The sequence below is a fragment of the Apostichopus japonicus genome, chromosome 6 (genome assembly GCF_037975245.1).
Source record: "Apostichopus japonicus isolate 1M-3 chromosome 6, ASM3797524v1, whole genome shotgun sequence".
NCBI lineage: Eukaryota > Metazoa > Echinodermata > Holothuroidea > Aspidochirotida > Stichopodidae > Apostichopus > Apostichopus japonicus.
The window spans coordinates 7,761,774-7,781,487 of record NC_092566.1 but is presented as its reverse complement, the minus strand read 5'-3'; the positions used below and the strand labels follow the sequence as shown (position 1 = coordinate 7,781,487).

General features: G+C 36.0%; 1 protein-coding gene across 1 annotated transcript in view; it reads left to right on the top strand.

Moving 5' to 3' along the window:
- Positions 1–5,928: 5,928 nt before the first annotated feature.
- The window catches only part of LOC139968845 (transcription factor 7-like 2), a 73,080-nt gene continuing 59,294 nt past the window's right edge, over positions 5,929–19,714 (top strand). The window contains exons 1-3 of the mRNA XM_071973389.1: positions 5,929–6,266; positions 10,791–10,878; positions 13,149–13,246. Coding sequence (XP_071829490.1) covers positions 6,048–6,266; positions 10,791–10,878; positions 13,149–13,246 — 405 coding nt within the window. The 5' untranslated portion in view covers positions 5,929–6,047. The remainder of the gene's footprint in view (positions 6,267–10,790; positions 10,879–13,148; positions 13,247–19,714) is intronic.

Here is a 19,714-nt window from a genome sequence, read left to right as displayed (position 1 = left end):
GACATTTTCGGGGGAAATCGAATACTTTGATCGTTTTGCTATACTTAACCTATATATACCTGTTTTGTTTTTCTGTGTTTGTTATCTGAATATTAATATCAGTTTTATATAACATAATATTTTTAATAAGTAATGTTATGTATTTTATATTAAATAATACGAAATTAAGATAAAATATCGATGCAACTTGTTACAACAGGCACGATTTATTTTAAGTAAATGGAGAAAAAAATCAGGAGTGTCCATAACGATTTATTAATGCGAAAAATAATATCTGGATAGGGAGATCAGAAGACACAGTTCGCTAAATGAACTTTGTTTTTTGTTGATATACTAACTCAAATGTAAGATCGGCTTTAGTGTGCTAAATTTGTATTCTTAATTTGAGTAATGCTACAATAAAGGTTTGGTAAACTCAACGGAAACGTGTCGGTGAACTAAACGTCACGGTATTTTAATGTGTTAAAAAATTGTTATCTTATTTCGTGTCTTTTCATTTAATATGTATATAATAACAGAATAGTAGAATCGTATAAATAGAAGGGTAAACAACAGTAAAGAAATTAAAGATATAAGTCAAACCTTAGATCAGCCAAGTATATAATAATTCATAAAATAAAACAAAACAACAGAACAGGTTTAAAAAAATGAAAGTTTAATATTTTTTAAGGATAATGAAATAATTTGATAAGATCGGTAGTCTGATTTATTAACAATTTCCTAATGGCAAAATTTCTCCAATTGGTCCGTATAGAGTAATGCTACGTTGTACAGAGTTTTTATAACTGAATCACTACGCGGGGAGACTGCACTGTACAATCTTAAATGACCGAGGAAGTTTCAAACGATATGTGTCAGAAGATGACTACAGACAGAGGAGTAAGGAGAGGGATGTGTTTTCATGGGGTCGTTTGGTGAATTGACTGGTCAAACCCACCCCACCCCACACACCCTTCCCGTACTAGAAAAAAAAATAGACGTGAATTGGTGCCTTCTGAGTCATATTTACATATGAGATATATAATTAATGTGTAATTAATTCTACACGCGAGATACAGTGCTAATTACGACTGTGAATTTGTTTGTGTGTGTGGGGGGGGGGGGGAAGTCGCACCCCACCCCTAGGTCAGCACCTGGGTAGGAATTTGTTGTTGTTGATATTTTCTAAAGGCTGTCAAAAAAAATAACATTGGTATACTAGTGTAGGTTGCATGTAGGCGTATTCCTATACCACGGTTTTATTTTGTTGTTGGGAAATGACCATTTAACATCAGAGTCTGATCCATAAAAGTGACTGGAAAATTAAGTCTATAACACACAGGTCATTAGGTCAGCTCTTCAGAGGTAACACCAAACTCATTAGAAAAACTAACGAGTTATATGGCCATCAATATCATATTTACCATGAATTCCAGATTTGTTTCCTCAAGAAAATTGGATATAATTCAAGAGTACTCTTTTATCTCTTTGATTTTGTTTGTGGAGGGGGGGAGGGGGGGAGGGGGGTTCTAATTTATAAACAGTTTAGGACTGGATTGGAGAGTCGATGTCGTCATTGATTTGCGTCTCGCATGGAGGGGACCGAGAAAATATGGGATAAAAAAAATTTCCACAGCATACTTAATCTTCAGAAAGGTGTCCCGGTGGCAATACATTTTTACCTGGCCCGGCCGGGCTCTCGGTGCCCCTGATTCCACATTTTAATTGTGTAGCGTGTTTTATTAATGGATAACTTGAGAACCGGGTCAGATTTTGAAACTATATACAAGAACGCCAATTTTCTTTTCGTTATGTTGTTCCGTTCTTGTTACACTATTTTATATGAACGTGAAACTAAGGTGTTGTCAAACGTCATCAGTCAAACGTCTCAGTTCCCGATAATATCTCGGTAACTTGACAAGTTTATGCAAATTGGTGTTTTACATCAAATAAAATACATCTATTTATACTTACATGACCCTTGACCTCCCAATGGATCATTTTCTGCTGCCGAGTGGACATATTATCGCGAAACGCACCAGTTATAGTTGTCATGGAAACTAATTATTTGGGTAATGTCTGCTGTCTTGGAAATCATTTAATTTCCCTACTATTCTTGAAAGAAACTAGATACGTAAACCCTAAGAGCCAATGCATACACATTATAAAGAACAATGAAATCGTAGAAACCCCATGCGCCATAAAACTTAAAGTACCCCCTCAATTTATTGCCAAGTTCGGTATGCAGGAAAAACATTTTAAAATCTTTCTTTATATTGCTTTTCGAACTGACCATGAGCCAAACAGTTACGATGTTATTGTTAGTTTCAACATCAAATTTATTGGTTACACGACCTTTTAGAGAAAAGCGTTTCGCATTGTAATGTGTATCTGAACAGTTGCATGAGTCATCCTGCCCGACCATCCAATAAAATGTCTTCACAAGTTTGATCTGAAGAGGGCCCCATTAACTCAAAACGTTGTTACGGAGATCTTCGTAATGCATGAAGCAGTGGCGTAGCTAGAGGTTTTGGCGCCCGGGTGCAAGAGTAGAAAATTGCCCCCCCCCCCAATTATAATTATAATATTGTGAAATAAATTGATATTGGTTGTATAGGCTTTTAGGCTTTAAATATTCATACATCAATTTCGTCATGTTTCTCTAAAACGTGCTTATTTAATTTACTCTCATTTTCACGCCCCCCTTCAAAACCCGGCGCCCTGCGTCCGGGCACGTGTCCCCCCCCCCCCCTTGACTCCGCTAGCTACGTCACTGGCATGAATGGGTTGCAAAATACAACACCAAATCAAGCAACAAATCGAAACAAGACTAGACAAAACACAAACAGAACAGATACACAATTTCTGTCCAAATTCATTCTTGGATGTTTTCTATTTTAGTATATGTATATAAGTTTCTATATATATAAGAGAATGTTTTTTGTTTTTGCATATTGTGAATTTATCTTCAAATTTAAGAAAAATTAAATATCATTTAGGCCCGGAATGAGGATACGTCCTTCGTTAAAGGAACATTCCAGACTATTTAAACACAAGTTAAAGGAAAATATCATTAAACCATCATAGGAAGATGTCACACACTCAGTATTTTGTATTTCATACAACGACACATGTTTCAGAAGTTGAGGACAACACGCCTGCCACGCCCTATCCCTAGTGTCAGGGGGTAGGAGCCGGGGAAGGAGGGGGAGGAATGGGGGCCCCCATTTCCCCTCCAAAATATCAAATGTGCCCCTTTGATGAAGAATTGTCATTTGGATATCTTAAGCCTTTGTTAATTTTCATATTTTATTTGAAATTATTTATTATTAGTCTGTACATGCTACTTTAAAAAAAGCATCTCATATCTTTTTGCAGCACGGTTAACAATAAACGATCTCAATAAATAGTATTGATAGCATACTAACACATCATATATATTTAAGTGATATGGCCGGTGCATATCGGTTTATAGCATAACGAGTGGTGGTTTTGGAATGAGAAAGTGCCCCTCTGATGTTGTGCCCCCCCCCACTTTTTGGAAGCTTCCTACCCCCCTGCCTAGTGTCTAAGTTTGGACAAGATTAGGTGGATTATCATTAATGTAAGCAATGTACATAATACCAGCCCACCCCCACCCCTTCCTCCTCCAACTCCTGGACAATAATATTATACCTATAATATACTCGTTGGAGAGAAGGTTAATGGCGACATACCGTACATCACCAGACAGGGAGGTATGACGAAATCCCCTCTCCGAGATGGCAAACTCTCATTAAGTGTTTATGCTTGTCTTTTTGTTGTTGTTATTTTAGGAACTTTCCGATATTTCTTGCCTTTGCTACAACCTGATAGTTTAAAAAATATATAATAAAGTACTGGAAAATAATTAAGTATTGGACAACCAAACTGTTAAGTTTAGTCCGCCCAAAGTCACACCAGGAAAGTTTAAATTGTGCAAAACCTCAAAGGTTTGTTAAAAAATGGGGAGGGTGGGGGGGGGGGGGTGGCAGCAATACATAGACACCCGAAGTCATTGGAGGTCGAGATACAAAAACAAAACATGGAATCCTAAAATTCCTCCGAAAAAAAGAGAAAGAAGTTTAGTACCAAAAATAGGCAAACAATATTAAATCTACGCGTTTACACATAAAAATTACACAATTTAACATAAATTATCATTTTGTAAGTAAAGGAGTATTAAAAACGAGAAAAAGCAAGATTACCAGGAAAATTGAAGGGAAAAAATTCTTTTAATTCCAACGCCATCTATCATCATCACGAGTTAAGCTTTTATTTAATACAGACAATCTAGCCTCTTTATGTTTTTTTTCCTTCTTTTTTTAACTTGTTATCATTAATCCATCCGTCGACGTTCCAAGAAAAACCTATGTCACTTAAGCCGTTGAGGAAATACACTACAAGAGATTTTGTATTATATATATAGTGTGTGCTGTATTGACCGACTCTTCGTTAAAGAGGGGCTTAAATATTATTGTAAAGAGACGCCCGCCTCTTCCTTACAATTCCCTAACGACACCCACTGTTATAGTACAATATACTTCCTACGTTAAGTCGTCTCCGGTCAGTACGTCCCACTTTTGTAAAAGCTACTGAACGCCACACAATGATGTGATCACTGCTTGACTTGCTTGTACTGTAAAGAGCATATAATATAACGTTAATAGGCTAACTATTGTGTGTTATGCGTATCGGCTATCTTAAACAATCTACCCTATGATTACTATCCCCCATTCTGACTCACAAAGCAACTACGATCAGGCTTCGCTAAATGTTTATTGTCCAAAAATCAATAAAACACATAATTCTCCAAGAAAAGTTCGTGACCGGATTATTTGACCAATTCATTGAGAGGCCGTTGTTTACTTGCGTCTCCACCATTAGCACCTCACAGTTGGTCATTGTGAAAAACCGAATGGAATGCTATGAATATTCATAAGGGTACTGCCTCTCGCGCCTCGTTGTGTATGCAGATTCGACTTTGAAGTTTTCGTGCATCAGAGGGGAGAACTCGTAAGTTTAAATTAAACACAGAAGGCGTAGAGAGCTACCATATAACATTTAATTCAGCGTCAAACACCTGCGCAAACCACTCTTAGAAAACAAATATACAGGGGGTATTCAACATCACTAATTTACTGTACTTGTAAAGTAGGACACAGTCTCTTACTTATTGTCAAAGCCAGAGGCAAATATTGAAATTAGTTTGATTGTTCCAACTTGTTTTGATTTTCATACCTGCTGAGAAGAAGCTACCAATGTGAACATTTAAAAAAAAAATATTTGAGATAAAAAGCCTTCCACCACGATATCAGAAATTCTAAAAAATTGGATATTTTCTAATTTCTTTTCCAAAATTCAAGATTAAGTACAGTGTTACAGAAATGAATGGAAGCAACACGTCAGTGGCTTTATTAGTTTACATTATTAATATTTGGAAAAATAATGTTAAAAGATGTATTTAAAATATTTAAAAAAACTACCAACAAAAAAGCTAATCGAAATGCTTTTTTTTATGACTAAGCTGCTTTTGATTGCATTTTAATAACTCTAGTTTATCGCATGATTTCAAATATGACATTCTTTGACATTGGGCACATCTTTTTCATTTATCGCGCATGAACTCTCCATCACAAGTTCTAAAATTTTCTGTAATTCAGTTATTTATAATTCTGTCTTATACTCTCCTTTCTTAACTGGAACAGAGATCGACAATAAAATAACCATGCAAGAAAAAAAATCAAATTTAAAACTTGTGGTACCTAGTTAAAAATAAGCGTGGAAGTTGAATTAACATGCATATTCAATAGGATGAATGACATCACATTATCATGGTATTATTGATTGGTCCTTTGTGCCCCCGCTGACAGCCGGACCTGTCAATCAAACGTGCGGTGAATGCTTTGATCTTACCCAGACACAGTGCCGTTCACTACATAGTATGCAATTGGATGCATGTGTACATTACACCTTACGAACGGCTTTGGCTCGCGTAACTTTATCGTAAGAATTTTAAATTTTTCGATGTTTTTCATGCATTTTGAAGGATGCCACAGGAACCTAGTCGTGGCGGATTAGATGACGCTGCCGAAGAAGAAGTCAAAACTTTCCGAACCGAAGGAGACGGGGAGGAAAGAGTGATCGAAAATGGACCCGCTTCAGTTCAAGACTCGTACGGATTCGCTAACCCAGATGATCTGAATGACGTGAAATCGAGCTTGGTGATTGAGGGGGATCCCACATCACTGAAAGGGGCTAATTCTCAGGTAATTGTCTTGTGTCGATCAAAGGCGGTGTGTTTGAAGTATGAAATATATTACCAGTCATTGCCATTACTGTAATTCGTAATGTCAAAACATCGTTTAAGCCAAATCAAATTTTACAACCAATACTCATCAAGTTCTACAAGCCATAGCGCTACTACTACTACTATTACTAGGCCTATTTAGGGTATGCGTACTTGCACGGTGTGTTATGAGTTGCATAGGCTACAGAGGTCACGTCGTTCTCACAACAAGTTTAACGTTACAGCACTGTACCTTGTAAGTTGAAAGTTAGAAATTGGATAGGACGTGAAAATCGAAAGGTCTTGGGTGGTTTACAATAAATAGTACTACATCGCAGTGAGCAATAGGCAGAAGTTCAATGTTTTTTGTCGCTTAAACTTGTCTACAGGGGCCTTGTCCTTATCTGTAAACTGTAGTACTAGTAATGGCAGGGGTAGCCTAGCCTAATTGTAGGTCTAATTCCTGTTTGTTGTTGTCAGTCTGTATAGTAGGCATTTAAATTATTCTGGTATGTGAAGGTTCTATTGTTCTAGTTAAATAAAGGCATGTTGTAAACATGAGAAGAAATACATTTACTCATATAACTACTTAGTAGTAATGGTAAAACATATCAAAAGTAAGGTAAACAATGAAGAATTTGGTTACTTCTAAGTTCTAGGTAAAAACGTTCTACAGACACAATACATTAAAAACAGAGAACTTGGTCTTAACAAGGTAACATAAATTTTACCCTAAATCGGTGGTAATCTATAAAATAAGGCATGCAGGCTTAACTGTGTCATGCTATGAGAGTTAACGCCACTATGTCATGCAGGGTTAACAGTTAGCACATGGACGGGTCATTTCTTTTCAGTAATTGTGTGGATTAGGCCCAAGCACAGAGCAAGAAACCTAGCATTAGACTACAACTTACAAGAATAAAGTCTATAGTTGGATGAAAATTCATTTCTGTTTTGACAAACACATGTCATGTTAGAAAGTTTAGTATGTAACTTATTCATGAGTATTTGATACAGTAGTTTACTTATTTAAAAAAATTGCATGCAGTCTGGATCATATCCCATATTCCATAGCAACTAAAAATTGGTTACAAGGCCAAAAAACAGACCTGTATTAATATATAAATTTATTAGAAGATGGATTAAGTCATCAAAACATTCCGTAATGTCAGAATCAAATTGTTGCATAGTGCTCAGACTTGAACATTCACGCTACAAGATGAGTGAGATTTTATCCGTTCAGCTTACATTGATTCTATAAATGTGTGCAAGGTCGTAAAATTTGCAAGCACATGTATGCATTTTGGGAAAATGACACTGGTGTATGCTTTTAACAGTATTCATGTACCGTATATAACTGTGTGGTGTGATGCTCTTCGAAATGTGGATTGTAAAATGACACACACACACAGATTAGTGTTATGAAAAGTTTCAAAACAACAATTGCACAAATGTGTATAATTACGTTTCTTTGTTAGAAGTAGATTTCATTTTCATACACAAATTGTTACGTACTGTTAATGATGTGTCAGCTAAATTGTTGGACTCGGTACTGCCTGGCACAGTTTCGCCCTCAAACGGGATTAGTACTGGAATTTCAATAACAAAGTGGTAATTGTGGGATGAACATGCAGTCATAGTTAGATATACAGTACCTATTCTGAGAGTATGAGTGCTGTTTTCAATACAATAAAAATATTGTTAAGTGTCTCCATTTGTCAAGTGTCTTGTGTTTCCTACGATTTGAGTTTAAGCCATATACCGCAACATAATTTTGTGACAACATAAATCATAACTAGTATTTAATCTAAATCTTTGAGGGATCAACGAAATTATAACAGACTTTTTGTCCATTTTCTATGAAATAAAAATTAACAAAACTTATAAAAAAACTTGTCTTTCCAATGGATTTTCAGTTAAGTACAAATAATAGCAGGAAAAAAATCAAAAAGTAGAATAACCAAGTTTACGTTATCGTAAGATGTCAATTTCATTTGTGTAAATTTGACTTGGTACAGATTCTTCTAAATTTTAATCGTAGTTTGGATGTACTATTACTGTGTCTTGTCTTCAAACTGAACTTAGTTTGCTAACAATTCTAAAATCAATTTGTATTTTTATTCGATTTTTATTGATATCTGTTTTGGGTATGCTGACCTCATTATCGTATCTCTTCAGTGTGTATCTAACAAGAACATGCTGGTATGAACCGGTACGAAATGCTTCATTCCATTGCTGTGATACAGTTTTTTGGGGTAAACAATTAGCAATTTGTTGTTATCCTTGGTTTGCAACTTTGTTAGTTTCACATCAGTTAAAACACTGGAAGTGTAGTTCGTGTCGAGAAAAAAAATTGCTTACCAAATAAGGAACAAGGGGAAAAAATACAAAAGTAGTGTGAAGAGGGCCATGTGAGATCCCATTATAGTTCTGACAATACCCATTGTAAAGCTCTGATCTTTCTGCAAACATTTGCCTGTGATCTCATATGTTGGTTTCTTTGATATAGTGTAGATGTAGCGATGGTCCTTAAGCTTGCCTGCCTTCCACATTAACCCATATACATGTATGCTTTAGACAGAGAACTTGCAAACCTCACACCCCACTACTCGTGATCCAGTTCTTGTTTTGTTTGGTGTGAAAAAAGAGAAAATTTCAGGTCACAAACAAGAAGAGACCTCTTCTTATTAACTACGTAGTCAATCCAGCCCAAATTTGACAATACTTGGGACAGAGCTGGAGACAAACTAGAAATGTCATTGATGTTTATTAGCATCTGATTATCTGACCTGTGATCATTATCAACACTCCAGAGTCAGGTCCTGTTGTAACACATTCAAAGCAGCAAAATGTTTTGTAAACAAGCAGAATGTTTTGTAAACAAACAAAATGTTTTGTAAACAAGCAAAATCATTTTAAAGATACAATTTGTGTAAAGACTGTATCACTGATTATTGTAAACTTTATTGTGTAAAAACTTTTAACCAAAGTCTGCCTCTCAATGCTACTCTAGTTCCTTTTCATTGCCAAAGTAATATCGATTTTGAATTTAAGTCATAATTATACTTGTAAAAAAAACATGTCTTACTATGAAAGAAATAAAAGATGCATCTATTCTAAATATCCAAAAAATTGTTTCCAACCATGTGCTCAGGATTTCGTTTTTTTTTTCGTTTTTGTAATATCAAGTCGATTACAGATTGTCAGTTTTGGAAAGAGATTCCTGATGGTGTATTAGTTCCACATAGTAGTAGTAAGGTATACATGGTCAATGTTGAAAACGTTATTGTCGAACAGACCTTTGCCATGGGAATGTTTGAGCGAAACGTGAGCGATAAACGAACGTGCTGCGGCAATCTTTCAGTCACACATTAATTCATTTATTCAGTTTTGATATTCAGTTTGTACCTAAATTTTGGTTTAGTCTTCAACACTGTAGAAAATCGGCTACAGTGGAGAGAAAATTACTGAAAAAGTCCAGATGTGGCTGTTTTAAAATTTGCATTTTGATGGGTTACTAACCATGGTTTGGTTTGTTACCCAAAGAAATGGAGACAAAGATTTTCGTTTCTGATCAGGGAATTGTTACAGGGAACACAGCTTTAAATTTAAGTCACCTTTTCCGTAATTCAATTCATCCCTCCTCTCCTTCTTCCAACAAGAAAATAAGAAATTCCCCACCCACTGTGCTAAATTTGAGCAGCTGTTATTGCCCCAAAAAAGAACACACATAATAGACAATGGGCACTTTGATCTATTGTTTAATACAGGAAGAAGAAGTGATACAAAGTTCTCAAATAAATACCTTTTCCTGGCTCAGGTTTTGTTTACACCTCTACCATGCATGTACCACTTTATTTATAGAAATTCTCTTACCATCATCCTTGTTACCAGTTTCAAGGGGGGTCAGCCCCGTTGTCTAACCTACTGTACTTTCACACACATGCAGTTGATTGTATGTTGAGCTATTGTTAGTACTTTACCGTGTGTCTCAACAATATGACATTATTGCCAGGAATTGGATGAATGTTCACTTTGACAAGGAATGTCACTTAGAAGCTATATATCTATATATAAATATATATATATTTTTTTATAGTCAAATTTGAAAAATGCCAAGTCTGAAATAATAATGAAGTGAATATAAAGATGCCATTTTTGCAGGCTCTTATTGTCTGCGATTGCTATGAATACACATGAGTGGTGAACTAGTGCCATCATTCCTCGGTATCGTGTCACTCTTCTTCTTACGAAACTATCGTATAGCTACGACGACAGCACTTACGATTCTGTCCGCCATTTAATCTTAAGAAACAGCTCTTTATGAAGCTGTTTTTTTTTTTATTGGCAGAAGCATTCATATGGGGTAATTAAGTCTCTGTGAGGGAAGGAGCATTTAACTGTTTGCCCATAGACTCCAATTAGCATTAAACTAACAATCTATACACGACTCGGAGATGTAGAGCCCACTCGATGTAATTTACCTATTACTCTCCATTTGCAGAGAAACAAGAGGTTGAATGGCGGCGAGACGTACGAGCCTCCAAAAGATGCCCACAATAAAAAGATTAGGACGCCAAACTTACACGAGGGTAAGTATCCCTGCCGTAAATTACTCGGGAGTTCTATATTTGATCCTGGCAGCCAATATGCAAATATGTTAGGCCTACTGCGCGATTATTGTTATTGGCCTTGTGAAGATATTCGGGTGTATTAAAATCAAATGTCCTGCGATGGTCTCTTCAGATGATATGCATGAAGGTCAAACTAATATTCCTTTTAAACTCCTTTCATGCTCAAGAATTTTTGCAGTTTCAAAAGTTTGAAAAGTCACATGAAAAAAAAAATAGTGTAAAGGGACCTGTAATTAATGCGAATCATTTCAGATTTTTGTATCCACTCGTAGTTAGTTGGTTTTGGTGACAAAATGGTCCTCAAGAATTCCATAAATAATTGAGAGATATTTAATGGAATATTTGGCATAGGTATGCATGTCCCATACAGAATGTAAGTAATAAGTATGTGGCTTTTAGTAAAGGTCAAAGGTCATTTGACATCTGCAAAAGGGTGAAAAGTGGTTTACATATATATGTTATCTCAAAAGAATCAATCTGGACAGTTTTCAAAATTGACATATGTGCAGTTTGGGTTGTCACATCCAGTAAGTTTTTGGTAGACCGTAGCTGAGATCAAAAGTCACATTGAGGTCTGAATGTTAAACGTTTGAAATAGATATATAGAAGGTTCAGTAAATGTAAATGTAAAAGGTGGCATTTGGATGTTGATTAATTGACCCAATTGTAACTAACGTACTGTATTAATATTAATATGCTACAAGGTCCAATATATGACAGTGGCACGGTAGCCTGATCCGTGTATTTAACGATCAGGGCACTATATCATCTTTAGTGAGGTACATCAGAAAACGATCAAAATGAAAAAAATATCTAGTTCCTGATATCAGCCTAATGCCATACGAAAAGCAGAAAACAAAAACAAAGAAAGGTCTTATGTCAGCAGTCCTCCTCCAACTCTTCACGTCCTCATACCATGATTCGATTCAAACTCACTCTTGACCATTAACGACATCACTCTAATTTAAACCCACGAACTTCAAGAACACCATCGCATCTCAATGTCACAGCTGAAATGTTTCGGTAGTAAAAAAATAAAGTTTCAAGAGACAAAGGTATAATAATAAATAATGCTTAGTAGATTTATAGCTGGCTTTCTCTGTCATATATAAATTCCATTCTCCCTGATAGATATTCTCAAGCATCTCTTACTTCTGAGTCTTCTCAGACCTATAAAGGCAGAACTTACAATCGATGGGTTTTAAATCTTGTAACATCGTGAGGTTTAGGATGCACTTTCCTCAAGAGATTGCCGTATTCATCTCTGGTTCACTTTCCGACGATTCTCTACGTTGTAAAACAAAGGAAAAATGAATGTAATGGTCTTTTTCATCGCGGTGATTTGCAAATTTACAACAAACGATAAATTATGTTCACTCTGCAACAACAACAAATTTTGCAGTTTGAGGAGATTTGTCAATGTGCACATTTGTAAACAGCATGCAGAGACACAAATGCAAGCACTGGCTTAAAATAAGGATGCTTCTAGCGTCCACACTCCACACTGCCAAAAATGTTCAAAATCATGGCAATTTGTGTTTTTTTTCTCGTTAGGTAGAATGTGGTATTGCTGTCAGGCTTGGGTTTATTGTACAAAGTCCTTTATTTAGAAAAAGTGGAAACAAAAACTGCAATTTTCACATTTTACAAATGAAGCACCACATTTGTAGCATAATAAGAACAATCCAATATTCTACCTTAATTTGAATATAAATTTGAATATAAATTTAAATTTATAGGTTGCGGCTGAGGGTCGTAAAGTGATTCAGTTTGCTAGCCTGTATTTCACTCTTCAGGCAGAGTAGTAAATGTGTGGTAGGTTTCAGTAATGATTGGTAATTAAACTGATTTGTTGACTGGAGGGTTAGTACTAGGGTGCAGTAGTTCCTAGATTCCTCATACACCTATCTCTTCACAACATCTGCACTATTTACTTTTCCATTTCTAAAGCACCAGGTAAGTTTATTAACACTATTCTCTCCTAGTGTGACATCTATATCGAACGTGCTGGTCCACCTCATTCATTTCTAAAGTGTCTCCGAGGCCTTTTTATGGTTATGGAAAATCTGGATATGGCTCCTTGAATATATCTAAGCTTAAATATTATCATGTCAATCTTACAGAATAAAGAATAATGTCTCACATTAACTTAATAAAAAAGTATCTAAAGGGTTTGAATTGCATTAATTATTAATGAGCTATTTTATTCCGATTTTTGTCACTTTCAGGTGAAAAAGTGGACTATCCACGGTTCCCCCCTTTCACCAATATAGCGTTCTTTCCTGGTAACTACCATAGCAATGGTGCAGTGCTTACTGGACCAGGGGTGAGTAAAATCTAGAAATATTAAAAAATTTCATGGCCGAAATACTGCCAATTTGGAAAGATATTAAAAATATAATCATCGCTGGGAAGGACGAGACGATGACGAAAAAGTAAAACAAAATGGACTGGCCAAGTCGTCCCTGAATCGGACATTTCCTGGATATTACGGACACAAAATTAAGCACCGATGCCTGTGCAGGTTATTCGTCGGCACTTGAGGTACTGGGTTCATAACCTATGAGCCCATAAAATTTTACGACTCAATTTTTCAAAGTTCTGTCACTTTTTTGAGAGAATGATTTACCAGATCCTAGTCATTTTGGTGACAAATATTTCGTGACCCACATGGCAGGATGAACAGTATGGGCCAGTACAGACTGGACAGCTTTCCCTTCTGGGTTTGTCGATGTTTCATCTTGCAAAGATCTCCAGAGAGACCTGAGTACGGTCATATGCATAAACAGTCAAATGTGAAAAGTTTAAACCATCAATTATTTTAATCAACGTTTTTTTTTATTTTATTTTTTTTTATCAACTCTGGTGGCTTACTTGCTGCATCAGATAAATAACTGTCTCTCACTGGTTGACTGTTAAATTATAAGGAAAGTTATTTAGCTCATCAGAACGGATAATTAAGATAAGAGATTTGCCAGCGATTACTTTGTTGTGAAGTTTCTTTGTGCTTGGTGTACAATGTGTGTGTGTATACAGCATGCGTCTCCTTTACATGTGATATGATATCCTGTAGAATGTATCTCCCTACAGCAGGTACTGTATATCTCTCATCTCTGTCTCTTATTGTTCTTTTCTTCTTGTCCCTGGATTTGGGGACAACCAGACTTTTGTAAGGCATCAGATAAAGTTGTTCTTCTAATTAGAATCCCATTGTAGAAGAGATTCGATGGTCACTCTTCATTGAAGAGTTCATATGTCATGATAGAATATCTGACTACATAGTTGATTACAACTCTAGCTCTACAATCATACGTTGTTGAACATACACTGTACCCTTTATTATTACATGGATTTGTTTTGTGCTGAGAGAACTAAGTCTCCATAGCAACATGGCAAGAAGCTAGGCTCAGGTTGTGAAAACTATGTCCAGTAGTAACCTACTGGGTAACCTACCAGTCACTTTGTACAGTGTGTGATTCAATTGGTAGGAGTGTCAATCACTTAAGAGTTGCATCTCCATGGTAACATGAAGTGACTGTCTGATACTTTGCCAGCTATGTTACCCACACATTTTTAAGGTTCACAGTACTTCCCAAAGCTGAAACTACTTTGCCAGCTAATTCCGTAATCTGCCTCCAAGGAAATTGCCCTTGTGTTTGGCAGTATGATTTTTGTGGTGGAACTTGTGTGGTATTGAAGAAGGGGATGAGAAGAGGGGGTGGGGTGGGGCGGGACAGAAACTATAGGGGATTTTAGGCTTGGATGTATGGTCATAAGAATTTCAAAGTTGCCAAAATTTGATAATACAAAACAGATCATCACCTGTACATACTGGATATCATTTTTAAGCAATTTTACAAAATATTTGCCATATTTGATGTCTATAATTCCATATGTACAGTACTTTTCATTCTATTTACAAAGCTTTTTGTAGACTGTGCACCATACAGTAATTTATCCTCTGGCGTCCCTGCATCCTAGAGTGTTCAAAATTGCCTGGTACCCTTCCCTTTACCCACCGGCATACGACCGGCTGATATGCACATTGAAAAAAATACATTCAGTATGGTGGACGATCTTGAGAGGGTAACAGTGCGTATTAGAACAGCTTACGGAGACCTAACTCAAACACTCCAATAATGATCAAGAGTCAACAAAGATTATTATTATATATATACAGACCATTGATATTAAAGTAATTGCTGCTTTATTGAACAACGTAACATGCAATGCAGTGTAAGAACTAAAAGACCCTGTTAACCCTAACTTGTTACCAAGGAAGTGGATTTTGACAGCTGGTCCAACTGGCATTATCTGTCTATAGATGCCAGAATATCTTCAGTAAACAAGACTAAATCGTCCACCGTTATCTCTGCATATCGTTACCCCCACGACCAAAACACAAGGTTCTTTGAGCTTGTAAATTGTTGAATAATTTACATAGAAAATTCTGAACTGGAAAGTCAGTTTAAATTGCAGATTAAAATTTTAAAAGCCCTGAATATGTGGAGTTGCATAATATTTGTTCTCCATGAGTGATTGATGTAGAACTTTGTCCTAATATCATCACAGACAATTCAAAGAGAAAGAGAAAGTCCTTTCCGAAGTTTCCTGTGTATAAAGAGATTCCGCTGAGAAAAATTTCACTTTAAAACTTTTGTGATGAAACGCAATATTAGGTAATTTGACACCTTCACACGCAAAGTTTGCAATTTCAGGTAACCCAGATTTGGGAATCCTTCTAAAGGGCCCTTTAAATTGACAGCTAGGTAACTGAAGATTTGATCAAGAGGCTATTGGATGTCATGAATGTTTTTAATCCGTGATAGGAAACGACCCATAAAATATATTTTAAAAATTTACCGATAATTTGTATTTGTTGTGTACCCTTTTGTTATGGCTGGGTGTTTGCTTAAGGTAGATGGGGTTTTTAGTTATTTGTCAATAGAGGTTCTGAACAGCTGACAAGAGTATCCTTTGTAAAACCATTGTTAAGTATTGAAGTGAGGTTTGTGTCTCGTCACCTGTTTTGGAGGGGGGGTTGGGCGAATGATGAACATTTTGTGGGTCAAAGCTGAAATGGGTCATTAATATAATTTTGCTGATTTATGTTCAATTTGAGTGATTATTGACATCCATCATGTGCAAGTTTTTCATCCTGTAGAGGGAGGGGTCAGAGCATCCCATTTATATATTTGGTTTTTTTCTCAAAAGATTAATGGGATGTTTAACGTGCTAAACTTTGTGACCAAGTTTGAAAGTCTTTATAGGTGGTAAGTCCTACATAGAAAGCTGCTTTTCCAAGCTCCTCTCCTAGCCTTGCCCCTTCCCTCACCCGTGCCCCTTCCCTGCCCCTTGCCCCTCCCTCACCCCTTCCCTTGCCCCTTCCCTCGCCCCTTACCCCCCTTCCCTGATTATGTCTCTTCTAACAATGCAATAATTTTTCACATTTATTGGGTAATATTTAGAAATGCTAAAATCAATTTAAATATAAAATGCAAGAAAAAAAGCTTACTGAGTTCTTTGAAATTGAAATCTTTTATAAATAATAGTCGTTCTTTAACAATGATTTTTTTAAAAATAAAAACCCCAAAACACCCAGTTCACTTCTCCACTTTTTCATCGGCGTGTTCACTCTCATCGTCAATGTTATCGCATATATTGCAGTCTCCGTCGTCGGTACTTTAAATTTCATTTTGGAATCTTGTGTTTGCAAGCTTCGGTATTTAATGGGGAAAAAAAAATCAGGTATCTGTATGATTAATGGAACTCGCAAATAGGGAATTTCATGCTTGGATAATATCTGCTGTAAATAAGAGAGAAAGGGAAAAAAGGTAAAATGTCATTTATATATTGCAAAAAGATTGCAATCCTATGTAGACACTTGCAAATATGTACAGGTGAAAGGTATTCAACCGTATTTAAGGCTTTCAATAGTTTTGAGATTGCGGAAAAGATTTTGTAATGGACGTGCAGAGTTTGTATGTACACGTTCTCAGGTTGCAGGTTTGTTGGTTGTTGTTTTGTTGGCGGCAAAGTACTTTGACTTAAAACTGCAAAATGATCAACGATAAATGACGTCAAGATACAAACAACTTAATAATAAAGAACCATGGATTTCTAGATTGTTATCATCATTCTTTATTAATATTATTATCAACAAAATAATTTGTTTTAAGATGAAACTGAACTGTCTGTGTAGGGAATATAGCAAGAATTTAATAAAGCTTGTTGTGATCGATAATAATGAAAAAAATATATAAAACATTAATGACACAATTAAGTGCTTGAAAATCAGTTTGTTTGGAAGCTGATTTGGAATCAGTCCTGAAGTTATGTTTGTAAACAATAACATGGGAAGGAAACATGCCGTATGAATTAATTAATTCACAGATGGAGCCATTCTATTGGCAACTTGTGTACCCCTTTATGCAAAATTTCTTCGTTTAATAGTATGGAAATTTGAGCCAGTGGTTTATAATTAATCTACTGTACCTTGAGCTAACAGATCTGAGTAATCAGTCTTATACTGTGAGTAAATTGCTTGCCCTTCTGACCAAAATGCTTGAGTCAATATTACTTGGAAACTGATAAAAGAATTTATTGGGGGGCTTTTAGTTTGGTGATGCGAGTTTAGGTCATTCAAATACTTCTTTTTAATATTTAATTTTGAAGAAGAAAAACAGATCTCATCTTTTGCCACTGTGCATAAATACAACATTGACACAACCGGATTGCGTCAAAATTCATTTTCACTGCCCGGACTAATAAATTTCGAATGAACGTACAAAACTGTTCCACATAAATGGTACACGGTTAATTGAAATGAAAATTTTGTCAGGTCTCTTAGATTGAGTTCCTCTTTTCAAGGCCATAAATCAATTTTCCTCCAAACTATATATATATAAATATATATATATATTTTTTTTTGAGGGAATTTTTTATAGATGAAAAATAGAAGCAAGGTTAGAAGATAAAGATTTAAATACAACATGTCTACAAAGAACTTTGATAATATTTTTGCAAAGAAGTGATGTCCATATCTTTTTATCTGCCTTTGTTTTATCCAGTATAAAACCAGCCGGTTTTAAAGAAGATTACATGTTTTCAGTTTTTGTGCGTGTGTGAGAAAATAACAAACCACTTTTTCACAGCAACTGTAGCTTCTGCCAGAAATGGTTGACATAAAACTTGGCTAATAAATGCTACACATGTGGAAGGATGCCTAGCACATCTCCTCCCTGTGTCCATTTTCCTCTACGACAACCCATTCATCATCTTCATCTCGTTCCCAATACCGATTCGAGTCTCGACCTTGCTCTCCCTGTATATGTTTACATCACAACCGGGATTAGCGCGGTAATTAAAAGTCTGGTGAGTGACTCTGACACCATTAATGTGGGTGATACAAACATACCATGGCTACTGTTCAATGTCATAAGTGTATTAATTGTTTACAGTGTAATATGTGTGGCTAGTATTGGCATTTTCACATGCACACCCTCGGCTCACAAAGTTAACTAGTTTTAAGCAGCTAATTATCATAAGTGGCATCCGCCAAACACTACCGTAGATACGTGAATGTTGTCAACGTTATGTAAGGAAAAATACTTTTTGCTATGTGGGTAGAAAAGTTTACCAGACCTATATTTAGAAAGCCTTGTGTGTAGTTAAAAATAATAATGATACGACCGTGGTCCCATTTTTATTTGCTTTATTTTGCTTTATTGGTATTGACCAGTGGTCACTTATAGATACTCAATATTCACAATGTACAATCTACTAATTTTAGACCAAAAGTACTTTAAAGGGATTTAAAAAATACAGGCAAAGAGAAGAAGCAGAAAGAAAATATTAATAAACAAGAAAGCAATTCTGTATTAGGTAACATATGTCTTATAGAAAAACAAACTTGTTTTCATTATTCTACATAAAGTGTGTGTTTTGTATCTCTTGGTGTGTGACCTTACAGGACACAGAACCTGTGCTGTTAATTTTGCCGTACATGTAGCACAGCTATTAGAGGTGGCACAAAATTGAAATGCTTCTAAAAGGCGATTCTCAAAAACTTTAATTTTTATGCATTCCGGTATATCATTTTACTGTATAGTTTACCCCATTGTTTTGTGTACATGATCTAAACTGTACTGATAGTATGTATGGCCAATTTTTTTATTCTTGTAAACCTGATATAATATGTTTTTGTCAGCCAGTTGGGACAATTTCCTAATTATGCTAATTCCGCTCTAAACTGTACTCCAATATCATGCTTTAGAGCACTGGTATAGACAACTGGTACAAACAGTTCTTATAACCTTGATGTGATCTACACATGATATTCATACTGCTCGTACTGACAATACGAGTGCGCTGAAGCGGGACATGACACTACAGTATAGAAAAAATTGTCCCAACTGGTTGTTTTTGTTGTTAGAATGAAACAACCCATTTCTGGTGTGAAAGTCACTTTGGTTCTTCCGCTCGAATCCGCTCGAAAATCCGCTCGAAAATTTACGATGTAGACGCTTTGGTTGGTAGAATGAGAAGGAAGGGCGGTGACCCGTGAAGCCGGGTCACAGAGGGTGCACAGTGTTAAAAGGTTACCAGGACATTCTAGGTGCGGTAGAATGAGTGTGCTTAGGTTGTGGGGAGACAGGTAAGCTCGTCACTCGTAAATATCCAAACCAGTAAGTTTTGGAATGTCTGCGGCTTAGTATTGCACCTCTCTCTTTGAGTGGTTGCCTGGTTAGGTCGTCGTACTATCCACCAGATATTCAAATATAGCAAATTTCAT